Source organism: Heteronotia binoei, chromosome 1 (assembly GCF_032191835.1).
Source record: "Heteronotia binoei isolate CCM8104 ecotype False Entrance Well chromosome 1, APGP_CSIRO_Hbin_v1, whole genome shotgun sequence".
NCBI lineage: Eukaryota > Metazoa > Chordata > Lepidosauria > Squamata > Gekkonidae > Heteronotia > Heteronotia binoei.
The window spans coordinates 225412813-225435478 of NC_083223.1; the positions used below are offsets into that span (position 1 = coordinate 225412813).

At 42.5% G+C, this 22666-nt stretch overlaps 1 protein-coding gene across 1 annotated transcript in view; it reads left to right on the plus strand.

Moving 5' to 3' along the window:
• SOS1 (SOS Ras/Rac guanine nucleotide exchange factor 1) overlaps positions 1 to 22666 on the plus strand; it is a 111623-nt gene that overhangs the window by 81759 nt on the left and 7198 nt on the right. The window contains exons 14-21 of the mRNA XM_060248563.1: positions 3867 to 3970; positions 5241 to 5463; positions 6329 to 6448; positions 9740 to 9902; positions 12160 to 12277; positions 12911 to 13083; positions 20668 to 20784; positions 20944 to 21205. Coding sequence (XP_060104546.1) covers positions 3867 to 3970; positions 5241 to 5463; positions 6329 to 6448; positions 9740 to 9902; positions 12160 to 12277; positions 12911 to 13083; positions 20668 to 20784; positions 20944 to 21205 — 1280 coding nt within the window. The remainder of the gene's footprint in view (positions 1 to 3866; positions 3971 to 5240; positions 5464 to 6328; positions 6449 to 9739; positions 9903 to 12159; positions 12278 to 12910; positions 13084 to 20667; positions 20785 to 20943; positions 21206 to 22666) is intronic.

Below are 22666 nucleotides of genomic sequence, written 5' to 3' on the forward strand. Positions count from 1 at the left end.
CCAACAATATAATCTCCCATCCGACACAAACAGCTCTCATGTTTCAGCGCATGCTGGGTCTGATGGCAGCAATGACCGCCGTTCTCTCATATGCTCGACTCCACATGCGGCCCCTACAACTGTGGTTTGTTAGAACCTTTCACCCACAGAGGCAATCACAACGGACGCTACTTTCAGTTCCCAACCACATTCTGCCGTCCCTACAGTGGTGGACAAGCCAGCACAATCTTCTACAAGGAATGCCATTCCTGAAGCAATCACCTTCAGCTGTTGTCACCACAGATGCGTCGAGGTGGGGGTGGGGAGCTCACCTCGATTCTCTGATGGTCCAAGGTCAGTGGACAGCGAACGAAAAGCTCCTGCATATCAACTGTCTCGAGCTCCTTGCTGTTCACAGGTCACTGAAATGCTTCCTGCCATCTCTGCACGGTCGCCACATACAAATAACATCGGACAATGTGGCGACTGTGTTTTATATCAATCGGCAAGGAGGGACTGCGTCCTCCCGTCTCTGCAAGATGGCACTACGCTTGTGGCATTGGAGCATCGCTCACGAAATCCATCTGACTGCAGTGCACCTACCAGGGGTGCAGAATACGCAAGCAGATACTCTGAGCAGGATGACAGTGAACGATCACGAATGGTCAATCGACAGGAAGTATCTCATTCCTGTCTTCACTATGTTTGGTGCCCCAACCATAGATGTCTTTGCGTCCCCGGACAACGCTCAATGCGACATTTTCTACATGAGAGGCCCCCCATCCTCCCTGTCACCAGGGGATGCGTTCCTACAAACGTGGAGCAGCCCACTTCATTTCCTTTTCCCACCGATTCCGCTCATAACAAGGACAATTCAGAAGTTGCAGTTGGACCACACGAACTGTATCTTGATCACTCCTTGGTGGCCGCGCCAGGTGTGGTTTACCACTCTGCTCCTCCTATCGAACAGGACTTATCACTGCTTCCCGCAGGTACAGGATCTTCTGTCACAACAGAAGGGCAGGGTCCTACACCACAATCCTTCACTCCTCAAATTAACAGCTTGGAAGATCAGTTTTTAGGTTTTCCTGACGATGTCAGACACATCCTTTTAAACGCCAGGAAGCCTTCTACTAGGAAATCTTACATAGCTAAATGGAAACGCTTTACTCAATATGCCATGCGCAATAATTTCCACCCTGCGTCCTCCTCCATCTCGCAGATCCTTACTTATACCGTCTCTCTTTCAGAATCTGGCCTCACTTACTCCTCACTTAAGGTGCATCTGGCAGCCATCTCCGCCTTCCACCAGAGCATAGAGGGCCGTACAGTATTCGCACATCCTGTTACAAAATCTTTCTTGAAGGGAATTCTCCACCTTAAACCTCCGACTAGACAACTCTGCCCTACATGGAGTCTATCTGTCGTGCTCAGTCAATTGATGAAGCCCCCCTTCGAACCGATGGCGTCTATCCCTTTGCACCTTTTATCGTGGAAAACAGCCCTGCTAGTGGCACTCACCTCAGCTAAAAGGGCCAGTGACATTTGTGCTTTTCGGTCTGATCCGCCCTACACTGTCTTTCATCACGACAGAGTAGTTCTGAGGCCAGACCCAAATTTCTTACCTAAAGTGGTGTCACCCTTCCACCTCCAAAGTGTGACCACTTTACCATCCTTTTTCCAACACCCCTCGGACTCGGGACAGAAATCCCTTCATAACCTCGACGTGCGTCGAGCCCTTGCCTTCTATTTGGACAGGACTGCTGCATTCCGCAAAGATACCGCATTGTTTGTTTCCTATGGAACCCACAAGAAGGGACAGAAACTCTCTATACAGAGACTGTCTAAGTGGCTGGTTGAGGCTATATCACTTTGTTACAAGTTGGCTAAACAACCAGTTCCGGAACCCCTAAGGGGACATTCTACTAGGGCACTAGCCACATCCTCCGCCTTTGCGAGGGGCATACCCGTTGAAGACATCTGTGCAGCAGCGGTATGGTCTTCATCGTCCACCTTCGCCACGCATTATGCCATGGACATTCATGCAAGGCGAGATTCTTCCTTCGGGCAAGCCGTACTCCGCTCCATCTTCAACTGAGCTGCCATGCTCTCCAATGGTGAGTGGGAGTACCTTTACGAATTTGTTATGTATAACCTAACTTCTGAAATTTCTCTTTCAGAAACAGCACCCACCTCCGTGCAGGTTAGCTCATCAGTCACCCATGTGTGGGACTGCACAGAGACCACGAAGAAGATAAACAGGTTGCTTACCTGTAACTTATGATCTTCGAGTGGTCATCTGTGCAGTCACACACGCCCACCCATCCGTCCCCGCTGCTGTTTCTGCGATTCTACATTCCTTAGACTATATTGCACTTAACAGCGGCTGGAAAGAAACTGGTGGGTGGAGCGCCTTCCCCCCGCTCCAGGCATGCGCAGTGGATGCCTGCTCCCCAGGGCGGGAGGAAGTGCGCGCCAAAAATAACGCCTAAGGCTAGCTTTGAATTCTCCGAGGTCGGGTTCGTTCCAGCGGGAAAACCCATGTGTGTGACTGCACAGATGACCACTCGAAGATCATAAGTTACAGGTAAGCAACCTGTTTTTCTTTTAAAGATACCTCTTTATCAGATTCAGCATAAGAGATGCGTACGGACCAGCTGACGAACCAGAGTTCATCATGAATTTTGGACAGTTTTGAGTCCGCAAACTGAAGCTGGTGAACTGATGAACCACAATGAACTTTGAAATTTGGGGGGAAGTTCATGGTGGTTTGTAACCTTCATGAAAAACAAAATGTTGTGCTCTTCACCAGAAACAGCTATGGGTCTGGGAACTCCCCACCACTCAGCTGTTTAGATTAAATGGCCCAGACACCAGATTTATAACATAAGAACATAAGAGAAGCCATGTTGGATCAGGCCAACGGCCCATCAAGTCCAACACTCTGTGTCACACAGTGGCAAAAAAATTTATATACACACATACACTGTGGCTAATAGCCACTGATGGACCTGTGCTCCATATTTTTATCTAAACCCCTCTTGAAGGTGGCTATACTTGTGGCCGCCACCACCTCCTGTGGCAGTGAATTCCACATGTTAATCACCCTTTGGGTGAAGAAGTACTTCCTTTTATCCGTTTTAACCTTTCTGCTCAGCAATTATCCGTTTTAACCTTTCTGCTCAGCAATTAACCTTTCTGCTCAGCAAATAACCATAACCTCAGTCTGGCCCTAAACTTAAGAAGGGAGCTAACTTGATGGCACCATCTGGCCAAGCTTGTTGCTGAATATACTCACTTCTGCCACCATCTGCCTCAAGTCAGATTGGACGAGGACCAGCCTCCTTAATCTCTTTTGAGTCTAGCAGGTCAAACTGGAGTTTTGACAAGGGTACTTGCAGCTTTGTGGTACCTGCCCAAGGAATCAGTGCGGTGTCATTTACTCTAGAAGCAAACTAGTTCTGCCATTACTGTAGGTACTGTCAAAAATATATTTAATGTTTTATTCTTGTAAAAAAAATATAATATATCTCACAGAATGGCATCGTTTGCCCTTGCAGCGAAGAAATTACGGGCCAAAGTTTTTTGTACAGGTGTCAGCTAATTACTGACTTCGTGGCGTATTTTGCCTGGTTTGTTCGTTTTTGGTTTTTAGTATTTATTTATTTATTTGATGAAATTTTATAATTTGTTTTATGGTTATATGATATTTTACTTACATTGTATTTTACCTGTACATTTTATCCCTATGAACCGCTCTGATATTTTTGTTTGTAATAGCCTATGGCTTAATACAAATAAATAAACTTGAACTTAAACTTGAACAGAGGATATTTGTTTTATTCTTGTATTTTCAAAAGTTTATAATCTCCTTGTTAATATTGTAGAGTATTAAATGTTTGCCGACACTGGGTAGAGCATCACTTCTATGACTTTGAGAGAGATGTAGATCTTTTGCAACGATTGGAAGAGTTCATTGGCACTGTCAGAGGTATTTGATAACAGCAGTTTTCTAATATTTGATCTGTTACTCTGTTTCCTTTTTAGACTTTACAGTAAAATATCTGTATTTAGGTTTGTCATCTGCCTTCTGTATCCAAAGGTAATCAAAGCACATATGGCAATAAAGAACAGCAAAACCGTATAAAAACAAGCTAAAATAATATAATCAATTTTTTAAAAATTACTAGTCTAGACAACCAGTACTGAATATAATACACTCTGAGGGAGTCTGCAGTCCAGTACAGTAAATTTCACTCTGAAGATACTTTAAAAACAACATCCTCAGTTTAAGTTGAAGGCGGACAGTATGTCTCAGACATCTAAGTCTTACACTATTGGGGTTTTTGAAGGCATTTAAAAAGAGAACATGCCATCTAGCTTAAATATCTGGCATATTGGTTTGAAATCTTGTGACATAGTGTTTATGTGCATGTCAGAGCTGTGATATGCCCTTGTGTAAAATATTTTGTGCAATATAATCCCATCTCAAAGTGAATGTAATAGAGCTAAACAGTATATGAAAAAAGCAACAAAAAGGTTTGAGTAACTTGTCTTAAAGAAAGTGTGTTTAAATATCGTATCCATTCAGAGGTTACCCCTGTTTGCATATAAAAGGATAAGTAATATTAAGTATATATTAAATCAAAGCAGTAACTGTTTAAATTATAAATGGGATAATGTAAAGAAAAATAAAATTATTTATTTTATTATACTTAAGGTCTTATAAGGGGGAGCATGACCCCAGAAGATATTCCTATGTACATTTAATGTGGTGCAAATATTCTGGCAATATCCTGTTATTGCTCTAAAAACAATAATTGAGGTTAGCATTCATCATAGTTCACAGTGGGTGGGTGGATGGATGGATGTTTGAAGCTAATAGACAGATGTTTGATGTTGAAGAGTTGGAGTCACCATGGAGCTCTCCCAGACCTGAAATGTTTGCCAGTGTTTCCAGGACTTTAGATAAGTTTGTCTGTTTGGAAACATTTATTTTGCCCAACAGTATTGTGCGGATTTTTAAATGAGTACTAGCATTAGCATAAAGGCAGTTAAGCTTGGATGAGTGGATTACAGATTGCAGCTTAGTGTGCTGACCAGATAAATCTGGTCAGCACATTGCTTTATGCAGTGTGTATGTTTTGTTCTTTGTTCTCATATGGATATCATATATGTTCCATTATTGGAACCTTTCTAGAGGCTAGGTAACTTTTTATTGCCATGTGTGATGCTGGAATTATTTTTCTTTTCCTTACTAGGCAAAGCTATGAAGAAGTGGGTTGAGTCAATCACTAAAATAATCCATAGAAAAAAACAAGCACAAGCTATTGGGCCAAGTCACAACATAACCTTTGAAAGCTCACCACCTACAATTGAGTGGCATATAAGCAGGCCAGGACAAATTGAAACATTTGACCTCCTCACTTTACATCCAATAGAAATTGCTCGACAGCTCACTCTGCTTGAATCTGAACTTTACAGGTAACATTTTTTTCCTCTGTGCTTACCAACAGTTTGGTATTGTTCTGTTCTGATCCCTTCTGTGTACTATTCTTCCTGGCAAGATAATTTCTTGTTGTTTGGGAGGATAAACCCCCTCAATAATGATGTCTGAAAAAAATTAATAATGTATGTTCTGTATTATGCACAGATAAAAGCCCTGCCTCGACCAGGGCCAGGGCTTTTTCAGCCCTGGCCTCAACCTGGTGGAATCAACTCCCTATGGAGGTTTGGGCCCTGCCAGACTTGTTGCCGTTCCGGAGCTGTTCCACCAGGCCTATGGCTGAGGCGGGCGTCCTTATTTTATTATACCATCTAACTGGCCTCCCAGCATAGATTGCCATCTTGACTGCTAAAAATTGGGCTGATACAGTTGACACCTTTTGGACACCTAAGCTGTGAATTTATGTGTCCACACCATCCATGTTGCCTTAAGTTGATTCTGAGCTAATGGTTTAACTGCTTTAATTTCTTAATTTGTTTTAATTGTTTGATCTATTATTTACTTATTTGATTGTTGTATTGTTGGTTTTTTTAATTGTTTTATCATGTTGGAATCCGCCCTGAGCCCACTGTGGGAAAGGGCGTACTATAAATTTACAGAAATAAATAAATAATCAAAAGTTACTGCTTCTCTTAGACTGGGGATTAGGGATACACATCATATTAGACTGTTCATTGAGTCTTGTGAAAAGAACCTTATATACCACTGATGTGTTGTTAACTGGAATCCTGAATGATTGGTCAAAATAGATTTACAACAATTTGATGTGAAATGTTGTCTGACTTAATAAACGTCATGTTATCCTTGCCTATTCACCTTTTGGATTTTATGCTCGCTTTGTAGAGCTGTGCAACCCTCAGAGCTTGTAGGAAGTGTATGGACGAAAGAAGATAAAGAAATTAATTCTCCTAACCTTCTTAAGATGATACGACACACTACTAATCTCACATTATGGCTTGAGAAGTAAGTTGTATGACTTGTAGGATTCAGTGATGTTCTGCATATTCTGTTCACATTATTCCTGACATATAACTAGGGAAAAGATTAAAAATGGCAAGATCCAAACTCTTTTGTATGAACTCATAGAATGGAGATCAAATATATTCATTCAATTATGCAAAAAAATTATTCCCTAATTCCCAGACTATGTGCCATAAAAGAACTGCAGGTACATTGCAAGAAATTAGTCTCCTGTGAACTCAGCCTACTGTATTATTTGACTTCTGTTTAATAAAGAAATAAGTATCTCCATATTAATTTTACACCATCCAAATTAACAACTATTTCAGTGGAAATATTTGATTAGGAAAAAAAACAAACCAAGTATGGTGTAAACAAATTCAAAGCTTTGGATTGGATCTATCAGATATTTCTGCAGACAGATTTATATATGGGGAGCAGAGTTTTTGTGCTTCCCCACTCCAGCTGCAGCCCATATTAACCCTGAAATGCTGTTCCTGGAGAAAGAAGACCTTACCTGCAAACAGCATGGCAGTAAAGTCTGAGGTCTGCAGTGGGAAGGAGCACAAGCACCACCCCCACCCCCACAGTGAGTGGAAATCATCCAAAGGATCCAAAGCCTTAATGTGGAAATCATTTTATTGTAATAATACTTATAAAATGTAAAGACAATAGAGTATGTGCTTACCTTATATTCTTTAAATTTGAGGGGCAAAGCAAGGGCCCTGAAAACTGTTCGCACTAACTTTAGCAAAGCCAAAGGACTGTCTTTGATGTCACGTAAACATATTAGTCCATTCATCTGTTTCAACAGAATTTAACTCTCTTCTGTGGAGGTTGCTGGGGCACCTAATGTTCATTGCTACTCTTTGTAGTGTTATCTGTGTGTGGTGTTTGTTCCATATCAGATGGGTGATCACAGCATCCCTTCCACAGTGTGAGAGGAGACATACAAATAAGAATTTTAGGTTTGGTTTTGATTTGACTTGCACAGCTAAATCAAGTGAACTCCATAACTTGATTATTGTTTGTGGTTTTATTCCCCTCGCACCCCCCCCCCCCCGGCCGCAGTTTACAGCTCAATAAGATGTGTGTGTACTCTCTGACACAGTTTCTAAATGTAATCAGCTGAAGTTTCAGGTTTTCCCGGAGGATACATCTAACCTTGACCCTTTCCAGTCCGGCTTTCACCCAGGTCATGGATGGAGACTGTTTTGGTCGTCCTCACAGATGACCTTAGAAGGCATCTGGATCAGGGCGGGTCAGCATTGCTGTTGCTTCTAGATCTCTCATCAGCATTTGACATGGTTGATTATGATCTATTGACCCACCACCTTGCTGACATTGGAGTTCAGGGGGCTGCCTTACAGTGGTTTTCCTCCTTTCCTCCTTTGGGATGGCCTTTACCGATTAAATGACAGAGGGACTCACCTAAGTGATTTTCGCCATCATGCTTATTGGAAATAGCACCAGAATGTTAATTTTAAATTAGACTGTTTTAAAGTTAGATACTGATTTTAAATACTTATTGTATAATCTATTGTATTTGATGTTGTTAGCCGCCCTGAGCCTGCTTCGGTGGGGAGGGCGGGATATAAATAAATTGTTGATTGATTGATTTCTCCGGGGTCGGGGACAAAGGGTGACGTTTGGTGAGCAGACCTCCTTGCGGTACCCACTTTAACGTGGTGTACCTCAGGGAGCAATTCTATCACCAATGATGTTTAACATCTATATGCACCCCCTTCTTCAGATTGCCTGAGGTTTTGGGCTGGGTTGTCACCAATATGCAGATGACACCCAGCTCTATCTGTTGATAGACAGCTGCTCAGACTCCACCCCAGATCATCTGACAGAGGCACTAGGAGCCATTGGCTGGATGGTTGCGGCAAAGTCAGCTGAAACTCAATCCAGCTAAGACGGAGGTCCTGTACTTGAGCCAAGGGAGAATAGAGTTGGGCATCTGGCTCCCAACCCTGGATGGTGCACCTCTTGTGCCGGTTCAGAAGGTAAAGAGCCTGGGAGTTATGCTGAATGCTTCACTTTCTGTGGAGGCTCAGGTCACAGCAGTTGTCTGGTCTGCCTTTTACTATCTTCAGCAGATCAGATAGCTAGCACCCTGCCTATCCCCTCAGAACTTAGCTACAGTGATCCAAGGGATGGTCTCTTCCAGATTGGATTACTGTAACTTGCTCCATGCAGGCTTGCCCTTGGGCTTGATCCAGAAACTCTGAACAGGCAATACATTTTGCACCAGGACGTCTGTTAACTGCATTTGCTTTGCGGGCAAGCATACGGCTGGCACTATACCAACTGCACTGGCAACCAGTTGAGTATCGGATCCACTTTGAGGTTTTGTTTTTGACATTTAAAGCCTTACGTGGCCTGGGACCAACATACCTGCGGGACCACCTCTCCCCATATGTGCCCCAGAGATCATTACAATCCACTTCACAAGATCTTCTGACTGTGCCTGGCCCGAAGGACATTGTGTCTTGCCTCAGCCAGGGCCAAGGCCAAAAGGCTTTTTGGCCTTGGCCCTGGGCTGGTGGAATCAGCTCCCTGCAGAGATCCAGGCCGTACCTGACTACTACTTTTTCATAGGGCCTGTAAGACGGAGCTATTCCACTGGGCCTTCAGTTGAGGCAGCGGGTGTCCATATTTCATCTACTTGACCTCCCTTGCTGCAATGTTTTTCTGGTAATACCATTTTTTTACTTATCTTCAGGCCCATAGCTACATGATACACCAAGTGTACCCAATTGGATCTGCCACCTATGCTGTCATATTACTGTTTTAATGGTTTTATTATGTTGTTTTAATGGTTTTAATATGTATGCATTGATTGTGGTTCAAATTATGTTCTCCGCTCTGAGCCTGCCTGTGGGAAAGGGTGGAATAGAAGTCAACTAAAGTAAATAAAATAAACATCAGTCATCACAACTTTGAAACTGCCACTCTTGCCTAATAATGCACTGACAGTGGCATAGATTAATTGTTGTTAATTTTACTAAACAGAGTTTCTACAGAAAAGTAAAGCACTGGAAAAATTTCTGCCCCATATTTCAAGTAACTGAAATTCAATGACACAGTAAAATATTTTAAGTGCTCTAATGTAATGTCTCGAGCTGTTAATTCAGGTAAAAAACAACAACTATGGCTTTCAGCCATTTGGGAAACGTTGAATAAAAAGACATGTTTCAAGAGTTCTTTTTGTTTTTAAAAAAACCCATTTGTTTGAATTATGGTACAAATAATCAAGTAAGAAACTCTTCTCTTTTTTTGTACATGTAGATGCATTGTAGAAACAGAGAACCTAGAAGAAAGAGTAATTGTAGTAAATCGGATAATTGAGATCTTGCAAGTTTTCCAAGAACTAAATAATTTTAACGGTGTCCTTGAGGTTGTTAGCGCTATCAACTCCGCTCCTATTTACAGATTGGATCATACATTTGAAGTAAGTCAGATCATAGATATGGAGATTGCAGTAGTTTAAGTTACTTGATGTACATATACCTGTTTCCTTAGTAGTGTTCACTGGGTTAAGTTAAAACATTTATACCATCCCTTGAAAAGCCAGTAAGAATGTTTGTGTTGCCCCACATAGTAGGCACAAAGGTGCCATTGGCTTCTTGTACTCAGGTAAATATAATTATTTGTGTATCATGTTGCAGTTGGCAGACTGCATATTTTTCCTTCCTTCACTGAGGCTGCCTTGTGGTATGAAATGCAGAGTGTTAAGCAACTCTGGCCTTTTTTCTTTCCATGAAAAATTAGGGCTGAAATGGCTCAAAGGACAAGTGGTTCTTCAAACAGAATACATTTTCTATATGGAAAGAACTTCAGTGTTGAGGGGGGAAATGAACCTGCAGGCGTTGTGTCTGGCATTGGTAGCTATCTAGTCAGAATTTGTAATAATAGAGGGGAAACTTTCCTGTGACATCACATAGAGCAGGGGTGTCAAACATGTGGCCCAGGGGCTGAATCAGGCCCTTGAGCAACTGGCTGTCATCTGCTTCCTTCTTGCTCTTTCTTGCTTCCTTCTGCATAACAGCTTGCTTTGCAAGGCTTGCTTAATTGCACAGCAGAGCTACTGAACCAAGTCTCTTTTCCTTCTATTGGCTGAGGCTCCTCTCCCTCCTGGTCTCCTGGGAGAGGAAGGAAAGAGCCAGAGCTTCCTTTGCCCAGTTCCCTGGATCCCATTGGAGAAATACAAAGGAAACACATTCAAGACCAATGAGAGCTAATGTTTTAAGCATGTTTGTCTGTGTCCTACCTAATCTTAAATAGGAACACACATGGCCCAGCCCAACAAGGTCTCATTTATGTCAGATCCGGCCCTCATAACAAATGAGTTCAACACTCCTAACACAGAAGATGATGATATTGAATTTATATCCCGCCCTATACTCTGAATCTCAGAGTCTCAGAGCGGTCGCAATCTCCTTTACCTCCCCCCTCCCAACAGCAGACACCCTGTGAGATGGATGGGGCTGAGAGAGCTCTTGCAGCAGTTGCCCTTTCAAGCACAACTCCTACAGGAGCTATGGCTGACCCAAGGCCATTCAAGCAGGTGCAAGTGGAGGAGTGGAGAATCAAACCCAGTTTTCCCTGATAAGAGTCTGCACACTTAACCACTACACCAAACTGGCTTCACAGCACCTCTAAGGCATGCTGCAATGTCAAAAACTAATTTCTCCCAGAGCACCTTTGAAGTGCAATACAATATGGTCAAACCCTAGTGTTGTTTGTAAACTTGTGCCATGGTTTGGAGCTGCTTTAAATGACTCCAAAGTATAACATGACTCCAGAGGCAGTCCTCTGCTTTCAAGCTCATTAGGAGTGTCTCATAAGGGCAGGGTGATATAGATGAGGCCAGCCCTTCTTGCAGCAACAGAACACACACAAAAATTTTGTTTACTGGAAGGTAACTCTCTCAGTGGAATTATTTTCCTTGTAGCAAGTTTGTAATTTAACTTTCTCAGGAGCCTGTGCACTGATAACATGGGTTATAAATTATCTACTTGAAAGTATTTGATGGTGCCCATATGCTGCAGAAGTAGAAAGAGAGACAGATGGAAAAGCTGCTTAATCCCAAAATTAAGATGTCCATCTTCCCTGTCACAAGCATTGTTCTAGCTGTCTTTATTCATACATTTATCTTGTTAAACGGTGGCCTCTAGAGGTAGAATGCACTGCAATGTTGATTCAGTGGTTTTAATAGATTAACAAAAGTTCTTCACAATAGTCTGCTTTCTTTTTCCATTCCCAGACTTATGCTTCCATGGAAATCAAATTCCAGGAGGGCAGCCAGTTTAGTCTTCCTCAACAACAACAGTTGTATACCCCCTTAATAAACTTGATTGTGTTTGTGGCACAAGTGTCTCTTGGCCAAAACTTTCTTCCTCATTTGCATGAACACTAGTAGATAAACTCTCCATGTCTCTAGAAAAATATTTCAAAGCTATATGGAACCTAGTCCTAAACATAATCAATCAAATATGATCCACACTGAGTTAAGAGGCAGTTGATTTGTAATCAGTATATTTAGGTTTTGTATCTTTATTCCTGCTGTCATTTTATTTTGATAAGAGAATAAAATTCTGTCAGGGAATTTTCAAAACCAGTGAAATCAGGAATAGATCGTGCTGGAATCCATATGCTTTGATTTGATATTGGAGCAAAAACGTATCCTTTACTTGCTTTATCTTCAGCAAATCCCAAGCCGCCAGAAGAAGATTTTAGAAGAAGCTCATGAACTGAGTGAAGATCATCATAAGAAATACTTGGCAAAACTCAGGTCTATTAATCCTCCATGTGTGCCTTTCTTTGGTATGTTATCTTTATGTTCTATGGAAATGGTCACAGATATAAACATTCAGATAAACAAGTTACAGACCAATCAGTGAAATTATTATTTATTTTTGACTTTAAAAGTTAGAGGCATTGAAAGAATGACTTAATTTGGAAAAAACCTTTTCCCTCTTACATACTTCACCTGGTTTGCACACATTTTGAAGAGAACATTTGATGTTTTGCACGTGTATTCAGATGTTAGATTTTAAAATAAAATTCATTTTTAAAGTTATATGGAAATGCATGCTCATGATTTCCTGGTCAATAAGTATGAAGATATCTGATGCTAGTATCAGCCTTGTAGTTAAATCCAGTAGAGTTACCAGCTCACATTTTGTATGTATTCACCTGTCATGACAAAACTGCAATCCTGAAAGGATCAAGTTCTGTGATCTAAGTTCTATAAAACTGCTGCCTGGTTGCAAAGTAACGATTCTTACTCATTACAGGTAACAAAGCAAGTGGTCATTTTGTAAGCATGTTCTATATAATTCTGTTTATAAATTGCCAGAATGTACATTTAAGGTTTCCCAGTACCTGTCTAGCTCAGATCTGGTTTGGCAATTTGCTGTTGAAATACTAGAGTTGATTTATTTTGTGCATTTATAGGAATTTATTTAACCAACATCTTGAAAACAGAAGAAGGCAATCCTGAATTTCTAAAACGACATGGGAAAGAGCTAATCAATTTCAGCAAACGGAGGAAAGTGGCTGAGATAACGGGGGAAATCCAACAGTACCAAAATCAACCATACTGCCTAAGAGTAGAAACCGACATCAGGGTAAGAAAGAGATTCTATTTTTATTATTTCAATTTCCCTGTTCATTTTTATTTTTTATCCCCCCTCCACTTCCTCCATAAGCTCAGAATGATGTACATTGTTCCCTTCTCCATTTTGTCCTCACAATAGCCTTATGAGGTTAGTTTGTCTGAGAGTGAATGACTGGTCCAAGGTCATCCAGTGGAGCTTCAGAGCAGTGATCTGAATTCTGGCTTCTCAGGCACTCTAAGCACTATAGCACACAGGCTCTGCAATTGTTGAAGGCTATTCAGAAAGGTAGCTTTTTTAAAGCAGAGTTGTTTACATAATTCCCAGATCTATAGTCTTGTAATTTCCTAGGTAGCAGCTTCTTTTGAATTGTGTATTGGATGTGATTTTGCTATTTTAATAGTACTCTTTTAGACCAGGGATCTCCAACAGATGGTTCATGAGGTAACAGGAGTACTGGTACTTCATTGGCTTCAGCTTATTCATTCCTGAAAACCCAGAAAAATATCAGAAAAAGATTTACTCAAGACTGTGTTCTTGTTTAGAGTTTACGCCGTAGGATTGTTTTCTATGCTGCTTAGTCTTATTTCTGGTGCTCTTCCTGGTTCGTGTTCTGTTTCTAGTACAGAAAAAAACTTGATAACATGTGCAGCAAAGAGTAACTCAGGATATTTTTCATTACTTAGAAATACCCCTCATTAAAGAATATGCTGCTGACTCCTGTGTTAGACTGTTCTGAATAGCCTTGGTTATTTTCTCATTCATTAGGTCAAAGCAGTCTTCAGTACCCAGTTTTTATTATAAAATCCTGTTGCTTGTTGTCCTGGAGGAAGAATGCCGCACATGTACATATTTGTTTGAAACCTTGAGTAGGTGCTATGTATAATACTTTAAGCATTAGTGTGTGTCTGCTATATTGAGTTTCTTTGGATCACTTAAGTTCATTTTCATGTCTTCTGTGCAGTCCCATGTGGGGACTGCCTGAGGACAGGCCTGCTGTGGAGAAGTTTCCAAAAGCTTCTAGAATTTAAAAACAACTTGCTTCCTCCTGCCCAAATGGTCACATGAAGAGGGGAGGGGGGAGCAGTCTTCTCTCAGTCTTTTTTCTGCCACTGTAGGCTTAGTGTTTGCCTCTGTAAGATACATATTTCTGAGGTGAAGACTTTGTCATATTCCTTCATTTTCTTTCATTTTTACCTCTTGTTTTTTCTTTTTAAAAAATTCCTTCTGCCTTCTTTTGTTTTTTTGTGGGTCCTGGAAAATGGCCATGTTCAAGAAATATTTGGACTGTAGCACAAAAATGGCCACCAATGATGACCAAGTCCAGTGCTTAATCTGTCTAGGCAAGGGGCACAATCCGGCTATCTGTAAAGCTTGTGCCCTCTTTACCCTGAAAGCCTGACAAGAATGTGCACTACACCTCAAGGCAGCATTATGAGATCGCTTGAGGTTCCAAAGCTGGTTTCTCCTTCAAAAATACCATATACCTCTACTTCCGAGGTGGTTCGGGTGAAAAATCCGAGGTCTTGGTTGACTACACCTGCCAAGTCTCCTTCAGGTGGCTGGCTCACCAGTTAAGAAAGTGAAGAACAAGTCCAAGAGCACCACTCCAGCTGACTGACTAAACCTTCAGTACTATCCAAGCCATCCTTGATGGCAGAGTCCAGGTGCCAGGAGGAATCACAGTCTCCCAACAACCTCTCAACATCAGCACAATCACTCAGTCAGCACTCCAACCACACCATCACTGTTGAGCATTGCTCCTGCTTGCTAAAGCACAGAGCTGACTACTCCAAGAGAGGATTGGATAAACATGGAGCAGAGGTTCATCAGTGGCTATTAACCGCAGCATATTGTTGGAACTCTCTGCCTGGAGCAGTGATGCTCTGTATTTTTGGTGCTTTGGGGGCGGGGCACAGTGGGAGGGCTTCTAGTGCCTTGGCCCCACTGATGGACCTCCTGATGGTGCCTGGATTTTTTGGCCACTGTGTGACATACAGTGTTGGCCTGATCCAACATGGCTTCTCTTATGTTCTTACTTGACCCCAGTTGCTTCAGCATCTTCAGGAGCTGAGTCTTCTGACATTCCTTTGCTGTCGCCCCATCAATGCCAAACAGAGTTGTCTGATGACAAGGTCGTCTACTTCTGCTCCGTGTTGGCTGTGGCGAGCTCCTCTCGCCCCCCCCCAATCTAATTGGCAGACACTAGACAAGTTGAACCCTCTGAGTTGGGTTCACATGTCTTTATGGTTTGTCCCTCCCTGTGTGCATTGGGAGAGATCCAAGGCCAACATTCATCCTCCCTTGAAGAAGAGGCACAGGTCCAGCTCCTCATTAGCCTCTAGAGAGACCAAACACACCTTAGCGAGCTCTCCACCTCCTCTGATGCCATCTGAGACACCTCATGACCACCTCTCTGATGGGGAATCAGATGTCACTTCAGTTCCCTCAGCTGATGATGCAGTCAGTGATCCCACCGCAGTTTTCACTACAGAGGACCTTAAACTGTACTTACTCTGAGCAGTTGGTGAGAATGGTTAAGGTGCTGAAGGTTGCGTATATGTCTCCAGAAGAAAAAGAAGAGGATCCTGTCATGGACGTTCTCTATTCTGCTGATTCTGGTCCCATTGGCAACCCAATAGTGAAGGGAATTTGTGACATTATTCAGAATGCTTGGTCTAAACCCACTTCTGTTCAACCCTCCACCAAGAAAGTGGAGAATCTGTTTAAAGTGCATGAATTGGGTTGTGAATATCCATACTATCACCTCACACCTAGTTCCCCTAGTGGCTGAGGTGCTCCCTGCCAAAGAATGGGGGTCTGGTCCTCCCCCAGTGATAAGGAGGGCCATAAGCTTGACCTCCTAGGCAGGAAGTTGTACGCCTCCACTGCATTAGGTATATGAGTTGCCATTTTTAAGGCCATTATGGCATGATACCACGTGCACATCTGGCCAATATATTGAAACCATGCCAGATGACAAGTCTCAGGCACTTTTGCTCCAATCTGAGGGGATCAAACTTGCATGACTTTGCATCATGCGGCAGATCATAGAATCATAGAGTTGGAAGGGATCACCAGGGTCATTTAGTCCAACCCCCTGCACAATGCAGGAAACTCACAAACACCTCCCCCTAAATTCACAGGATCTTCATCGCTGTCAGATGGCCATCTAGCCTCTGTCTAAAAACCTCCAAGGAAGGAGAGCCCACCACCTCCGAAGGAAGCCTGTTCCACTGAGGAATCGCTCTGTCAGGAAGTTCTTTCTAATGTTGAGCTGGAAACTCTTGATTTAATTTCAACCCATTGGTTCTGGTCCTACCTTCTGGGGCCACAGAAAACAATTCCACACCATCCTCTATATGACAGCCCTTCAAGTACTCGAAGATGGTGATCATATCACCTCTTAGCCGTCTCCTCTCCAGGCTAAACATCCCCAGCTCCTTCAACCTTTTCTCATAGGACTCAGTCTCCAGACCCCTCACCATCTTCGTCGCCCTCCTCTGGACCCATTCCAGCTTGTCTATATCCTTCTTAAAACGTGGTGCTCAAAAATGAACACAATACTCCTGATGAAGTCTTGCCAGAGCAGAGTAAAACGATACCATCACTTCACATGATCTGGACACTATACTTCTGTTGATACAGCCCAAAATTGCATTTGCCTTTTTAGCTACCGCATCACACTGTTGACTCATGTTCAACGTATGATCCACTAAGACCCCTAGATCCTTTTTTACTGCTAAGACAAGTCTCCCCCCATCCTATAACCATGCATTGGATTTTTCCTACCTAAATGCAGAACTTTACATTTATCCCTGTTAAAATTCATTTTATTGATTTTAGCCCAGTTTTCCAGCCTGTCAGGGTCATCCTGTATCCTGTTTCTGTCTTCTACTGTATTTAGTATCATCAGCAAATTTAATAAGCATTCCCTCTATTCCTTCATCCAAATGGTTTATAAAGATGTTGAACAAAACAGGTCCCAGGACAGATCCTTGAGGCACTCCACTTGTCACTCCTCTCCAAGAGGATGAGGAACCATTCACAAGCACTCTTTGGGTATGATCTGTCAACTAGTTACAGATCCACCTAACGGTAACAGGATCCAAACCACATTTTATCAACTTGTCAGCAAGGATAGTATGTGGAACCTTATCAAAAGCCTTACTGAAATCAAGATAAACGATGTCTACAGCATTCCCCTGATCCAGCAAAGTAGTCACTTTCTCAAAGAGATCAGGTTAGTCTGACATGACTTGTTCTTGAGAAACCCATGCTGTGGCTCTTAGTAATCACATCCATTGTTTCTAAATGTTCCAGGACCAACTGATTATTTGTTCTAAAACTTTTCCAGGTATAGATGTCAAACTGATGGGTCGGTAGTTACCCAGATCCTCCTTTCCCCCTTCTAGAAGACGGGGACAACATTCGCCTGCCTCCAATTTTCCGGCATCTCTCCTGTTCTCCAAGAATTCTCAAAAATAATAGCCAGAGACTCAGAAATTACATCCACAAGCTCTTATAGAACCTTTGGATGCAATTCATCTGGCCCTTGCATGCAGTTTATCATTTAAAGAAACTAGGTGTTTATGTAATACCCCTATGCTGATCCTAGGTTGGAACTTCATACCCTTCTTATATGTTCTGTTTTTGCCATGTTGAGCACCGTTTCCCTCAGAAGAGAAGACTGAGGAAAAGTAGGAATTGAGCAGTTCTGCCCTCTCTTCATTACCCGTTACAATTTCACTTTCCTGCCCTCGCAATGGGCCTACCATGTCCTTGCTCTTTTTCTTACTCCGAATATAAGAAAACCCTTTTTTGTTGTTTTTAGCATCTTTGGCCAGCCTAAGCTCATACTGAGCTTTAGCTTTCCTAACTTTTTCTCTGCAAGCACTGGTGATTTGTTTATATTTATCCTTGGTTATAAGACCCTCCTTCCAATTCCTAAAGGAGTCTTTTTTATTAAGTTTTTAGAGAGCTTTTTATGGAGCCAACTCGGCTTCTTTAGGCTTCTTCCATTTTTTTCTTCTCATAAGAATCGTCTGTGATTGTGCTTTCAGTATTTCACTTTTAAGAAACTCCCACCCCTCTTGAACCCCCTTCTTTCTAAGTATTTCTGACCATGCCAGTGCCCACTCTGCAGTTATCCTCCACCAATGCCTCTGCAGTTATCTTCCACCAATTTGGAGAGCCAGTTCAGTGTACTGATTAAGTACACAAACTCTTATCTGGGAGAACTGGGTTTGATTCTCTGCTCCTCCACTTGCTGCTGCTGGAATGACCTTGGGTTAGACATAGCTCTCACAGAGTTGTCCTTGAATGGGCAGCTGCTGTGAGAGCTCTCTCAGCCCCACCAACTTTATAGGGTATCTGTTGTGGGGGGAGGAAGATAAAGGAGATTGTGAGCCACTCTGAGATTCAGAGTGGAGGGTGGAATATAAATCCAATATCATCATCACCTCCATCATGCATTGCTTGAGGGTGTCCGCATTGCCCCTGGAAGCCAGAGTGCAGATTGAGGACCTCCCCTTTGAGGGGAAGACTCTTTTCTGTGAACAAACAGATGGCACTCTGAAAAAATAAGGAAGCAGAAGCTTTCTGCCAAGTCCTTTGGGTTACTCCAGGCAACCTTCAAACCAAGGTATTTTCCCTGCCATGCTCAACAGGCCTCTTGGGGTAGGGGTTATAACTCTCACCCCACCACCACCTCACCCCTTACAACCAGCAGTACCAACCATAAAAACTGAATTACAAGCCCAAGGGGTGTGGAAGTACTACTCCATGTAATCCCCCCAATAAGAACAACCAGCAGCAATGACTATCCTCCTCATTGTTTGGTGACAGACTGTACTCCTTTCACGGTCATTGAGCTGCTGATAATAGTTGGGTTTTGAAAATTATTGCTGTAGGCTACTGTTTGGAATTTGTTGTTGATCCTTCAAGCTCTGTCCCGTGTTCTTTTCTGGTTCACTCAAATGCACTGTTGTATCAGGAGGTCTCTGCTTTACTTAATAAAAGGGCAGTTCAGGCAATTATTCAGCACCTCGATCAGGAGATAAACATGCTGGACTTTTTTCTGCAGCCTCAGACTCCTGCTGAAAGAGCCATGCACACTTTGGATGTGCATAGAACTTTATTTTATTTAAATAGAACAGCCAGTTTCAGACTAGAACAGAATCTGTTAGTGTGTTTCAAAGGCCCCTGCAAGGGCAAGGCAGTTTCAGTTTAGACCATATCTAGATGGATTACAACTGCAGTTAGGCTTGCCTATCATGCTGCAGGTCATGACTGCCCATTCCCTCTGACTGCTCACTCTACTAGGGCCCAGGCCTACTTGGCAGCCTTTATGGGAGCAGTTGACATCTCAGAGATCTGCAGAGCTGCTACGTGGTTGTCGCCATTGACCTTCATCAAGCATTACGCCTTTTACAACAACACCAGGAGAGATGCTGCTGTAGGAAAAGCAGTCCTTCAATTCTTATCTTGTTAAATGGCCCACACCCTCCTCCATTTTGGGTGAGCCAGCTTGTTACTCTGCCATGTGAGACTGCACAGAAGACACAAAGATGGAAACATGATTGCGCTTACCTGTAACTGATGTTCATGGGATGTCTTCTGTGCAGGCACACATCCCTCCCTCCTTCCTTGCTGTGAGCATGGGGCCCAGCGGTCTTTTCCTATGGCCATTTGAGCAGGAGAAAAAGCTACTACTCTTGCCAAGGGGAGGTGAGCAAGTCGTTTTTGAATTGTAGAAGCTTTTGGAAACTTCTCTGCAGCAGGCCTGCCCTCAGGCAATCCCCATGTATGCCTGCACAGAAGACACTCCATGAATATCAGTTACAAGCAGGGGTCATTTTTGTAGAAAAAGAGGTGCCGGAGCTCATTTGCATGTGCCACACACCCCTAACATCACCTGAAGGTGTACTAAATTATATCAGCTCAGCATTTACCTTAAAACCCTTCTTGAATTATAATTGCCACAATAAAACTGTACTCTCATCATACTTTTTAAATTACTTTGTCCTGTGTGGGCCACAGTGGCATGATATATTTATTTTATTTATTTTTATTTATGCAATTTATATTCCGCCCTTTCCCAAAAATGGGCCCAGGGCAGATAACAACATTCTAAACAACAGTTAAAACCAAATCAACAACACAATTTGACAGATAATAATGAGTTAAAATAAGTTAAAATGGTGGCTCAGTTGGGCACATATCTAATATACTGAGGGTCTAGAACAGTCTGTCTGCCTTATATGTTTTGGTTATTTTCCCTTTTTTTTGTGGGGAAAAATATTAAAGTGTCAAATCTTAGAGTTCAGCAAAATTCTCAAGGGGTTGAGCAGTGGAGTTCAGAAACAAGTACTTGGGGAGGTGGTAAGAAAGAAAAAGCACAACAAAATGTAGAGGTTCTAGAGTTCTGCTCCTGTGAGCTCGAGCTCTTGCCCAAAATGAGGCCGGGCTACAGGTAAGCACAACCATGGTGGGGGAGGGGTTTGGCTTTTCAGAGCAGGATGCATTAGTGCCTTCAAGTTTGCATTAGTGCCTTCAAGGTCAGTTAATTAATAATTCTGAATACTTTGGTTGCAGAGGTTTTTTGAAAATCTAAATCCAATGGGAAACATCATGGAAAAAGAATTTTCAGATTATCTATTCAACAAGTCTCTAGAGATAGAACCACGCAATGTAAAGCCACCCCCAAGATTTGTGAGTATTCAGACTGTATTCTTAAATTTTTGCTATAAATTATTATTTTTCTTTGGAATTCAGTTGTGAAGCTGCACAAAGTTGGGTTTTTAAAGAAAGTAATCTTAAAGTGAAAATAGTCAAACAATTATTTGTAAATATATTGATTTTTCCTTGCAGCAAAAAAAATACAACTATTCCCTCAAATCTCCGGGTGTTCGTCCTTCAAATCAAAGGCCAGGCACAATGAGGCACCCTACACCTCTGCAACAGGAACCAAGAAAAATCAGTTACAGTCGTGTTCCCGAGAGTGAAACTGAGAGTGCTGCTTCTGCACCAAACTCTCCACGAACACCACTCACCCCACCACCTCCTCCCACTTCCAGCACTACTGATGTCTGCAGTGTATTTGATTCCGATCCCTCAACCCCTTTTCATTCAAGTAGGTGCTAAAGTTAGGATTGATCCACCCTTAATGATTTAACGTATGTTATTTGTGTTGTATGTTTTTGATTGTGTCAAAAGCAGAGTAGTCATTTGACCAGATCTGTGGAAGTGAAATCTTGTTGCTGGCTAAGCTTGATTCAGTTCTTGATTTAGAAAGGAGGGCTGAAATATTGCTCTTAGTATGTAGCTGAATTTTAAACTCAGTGGTAATTAATTCACTGCTCACTTGCCATTTGCTAAAAACAAAACTTGTTTTCTATGACTAGCCAAACTCACAGATAATTTCCTTTATGGATTTCACTCTTACCCTTACCATCCCATCGTTTCTATTTGCACTCATAGCTATCTCTTGGCACCATTAGAAGGATAAAACAGCAATCATTCTCATGTAGTCAACAGTAGTCAAAGCCATTTGTGCAAGGAAGAAGTCTCATAAATTTACGAATAAGGAGGAAGAAATTCTGAAAAGTCTGTTGCACTTCAGATGATTATTTGTGGAGGCCATAATGCTTGCATTAAGATCTTTCATTTTCTTCCTTTGGTATTGATACTGTTAAACCACACATTTTCTGTTCTGTCTGTCTGCCCCGTAAAGTTTGAAGTGATATACATTTCACAGTTTAGTCTGCATAGAAAGTAATTCAAAGCCGTTCTACACAGAATCAAGTCCCGTTTTATTCAAAGTGAGTTACCCCCAGGAAAGTGCTCTTAGGACTGCAGGCACAATAGCCAGGTTGTCCCACTATCTGGTGCCTCTACTGCTCTCTTAATGTCTTCCCCTTTTCTGTCCATTTTGCCTGTCCCTTTATGGAGTTTCCTTCCTTTTTCCCCCATCACTGTTTTATTTAATGCTGTGTCTCCTTCATCTCTCCTTGCCTTATTTATTTATTTAGTTACTTAGTTGGGGGGGTGGGGTGGGCTCCCCCCAGGGAAAGTGCACGCGGAATACATCGCCTCTCCTTTCCCAGTGTAGTGAACGCTGCGTGGTCACTGTCTGGCTATGCCCGGCAGATGGGCACTGCAATGGCCTCTCCTACATTACTGCATCCGTGGCAACACCTTCTCGCTGGTCCCCCCCATTTTCACAGAGTTTGCCACGTCATGGTGTGACCGTATGTCCAGCGGAATAACCGGATGGGCAGGCTGGGCTCACCAACCTCGCCAGCCAAGAAAAGGAAAACTCTTAACATCAAGCCCAGGCAGACAGAGCTCGTTAATGTAACATCTACCACCTGGAGGACTCGCTGCCGGCGTCCCGACTTACTGGGCCATGGCAGATGACCCCATGTTGAAAGGGTGGAGCCAGTACTGCGCACAATGTGCTTCACCTAAAAATTCCTCTGCGCAGGCCTGAAGGGTATCCACATCCACAACCCACAACATACCAAGTCCTGCAGCGATGGGCAAGGGGCGAAACGGCAGGTGGAAGATGCCACTGGAAGCCGCAGTCCCGATC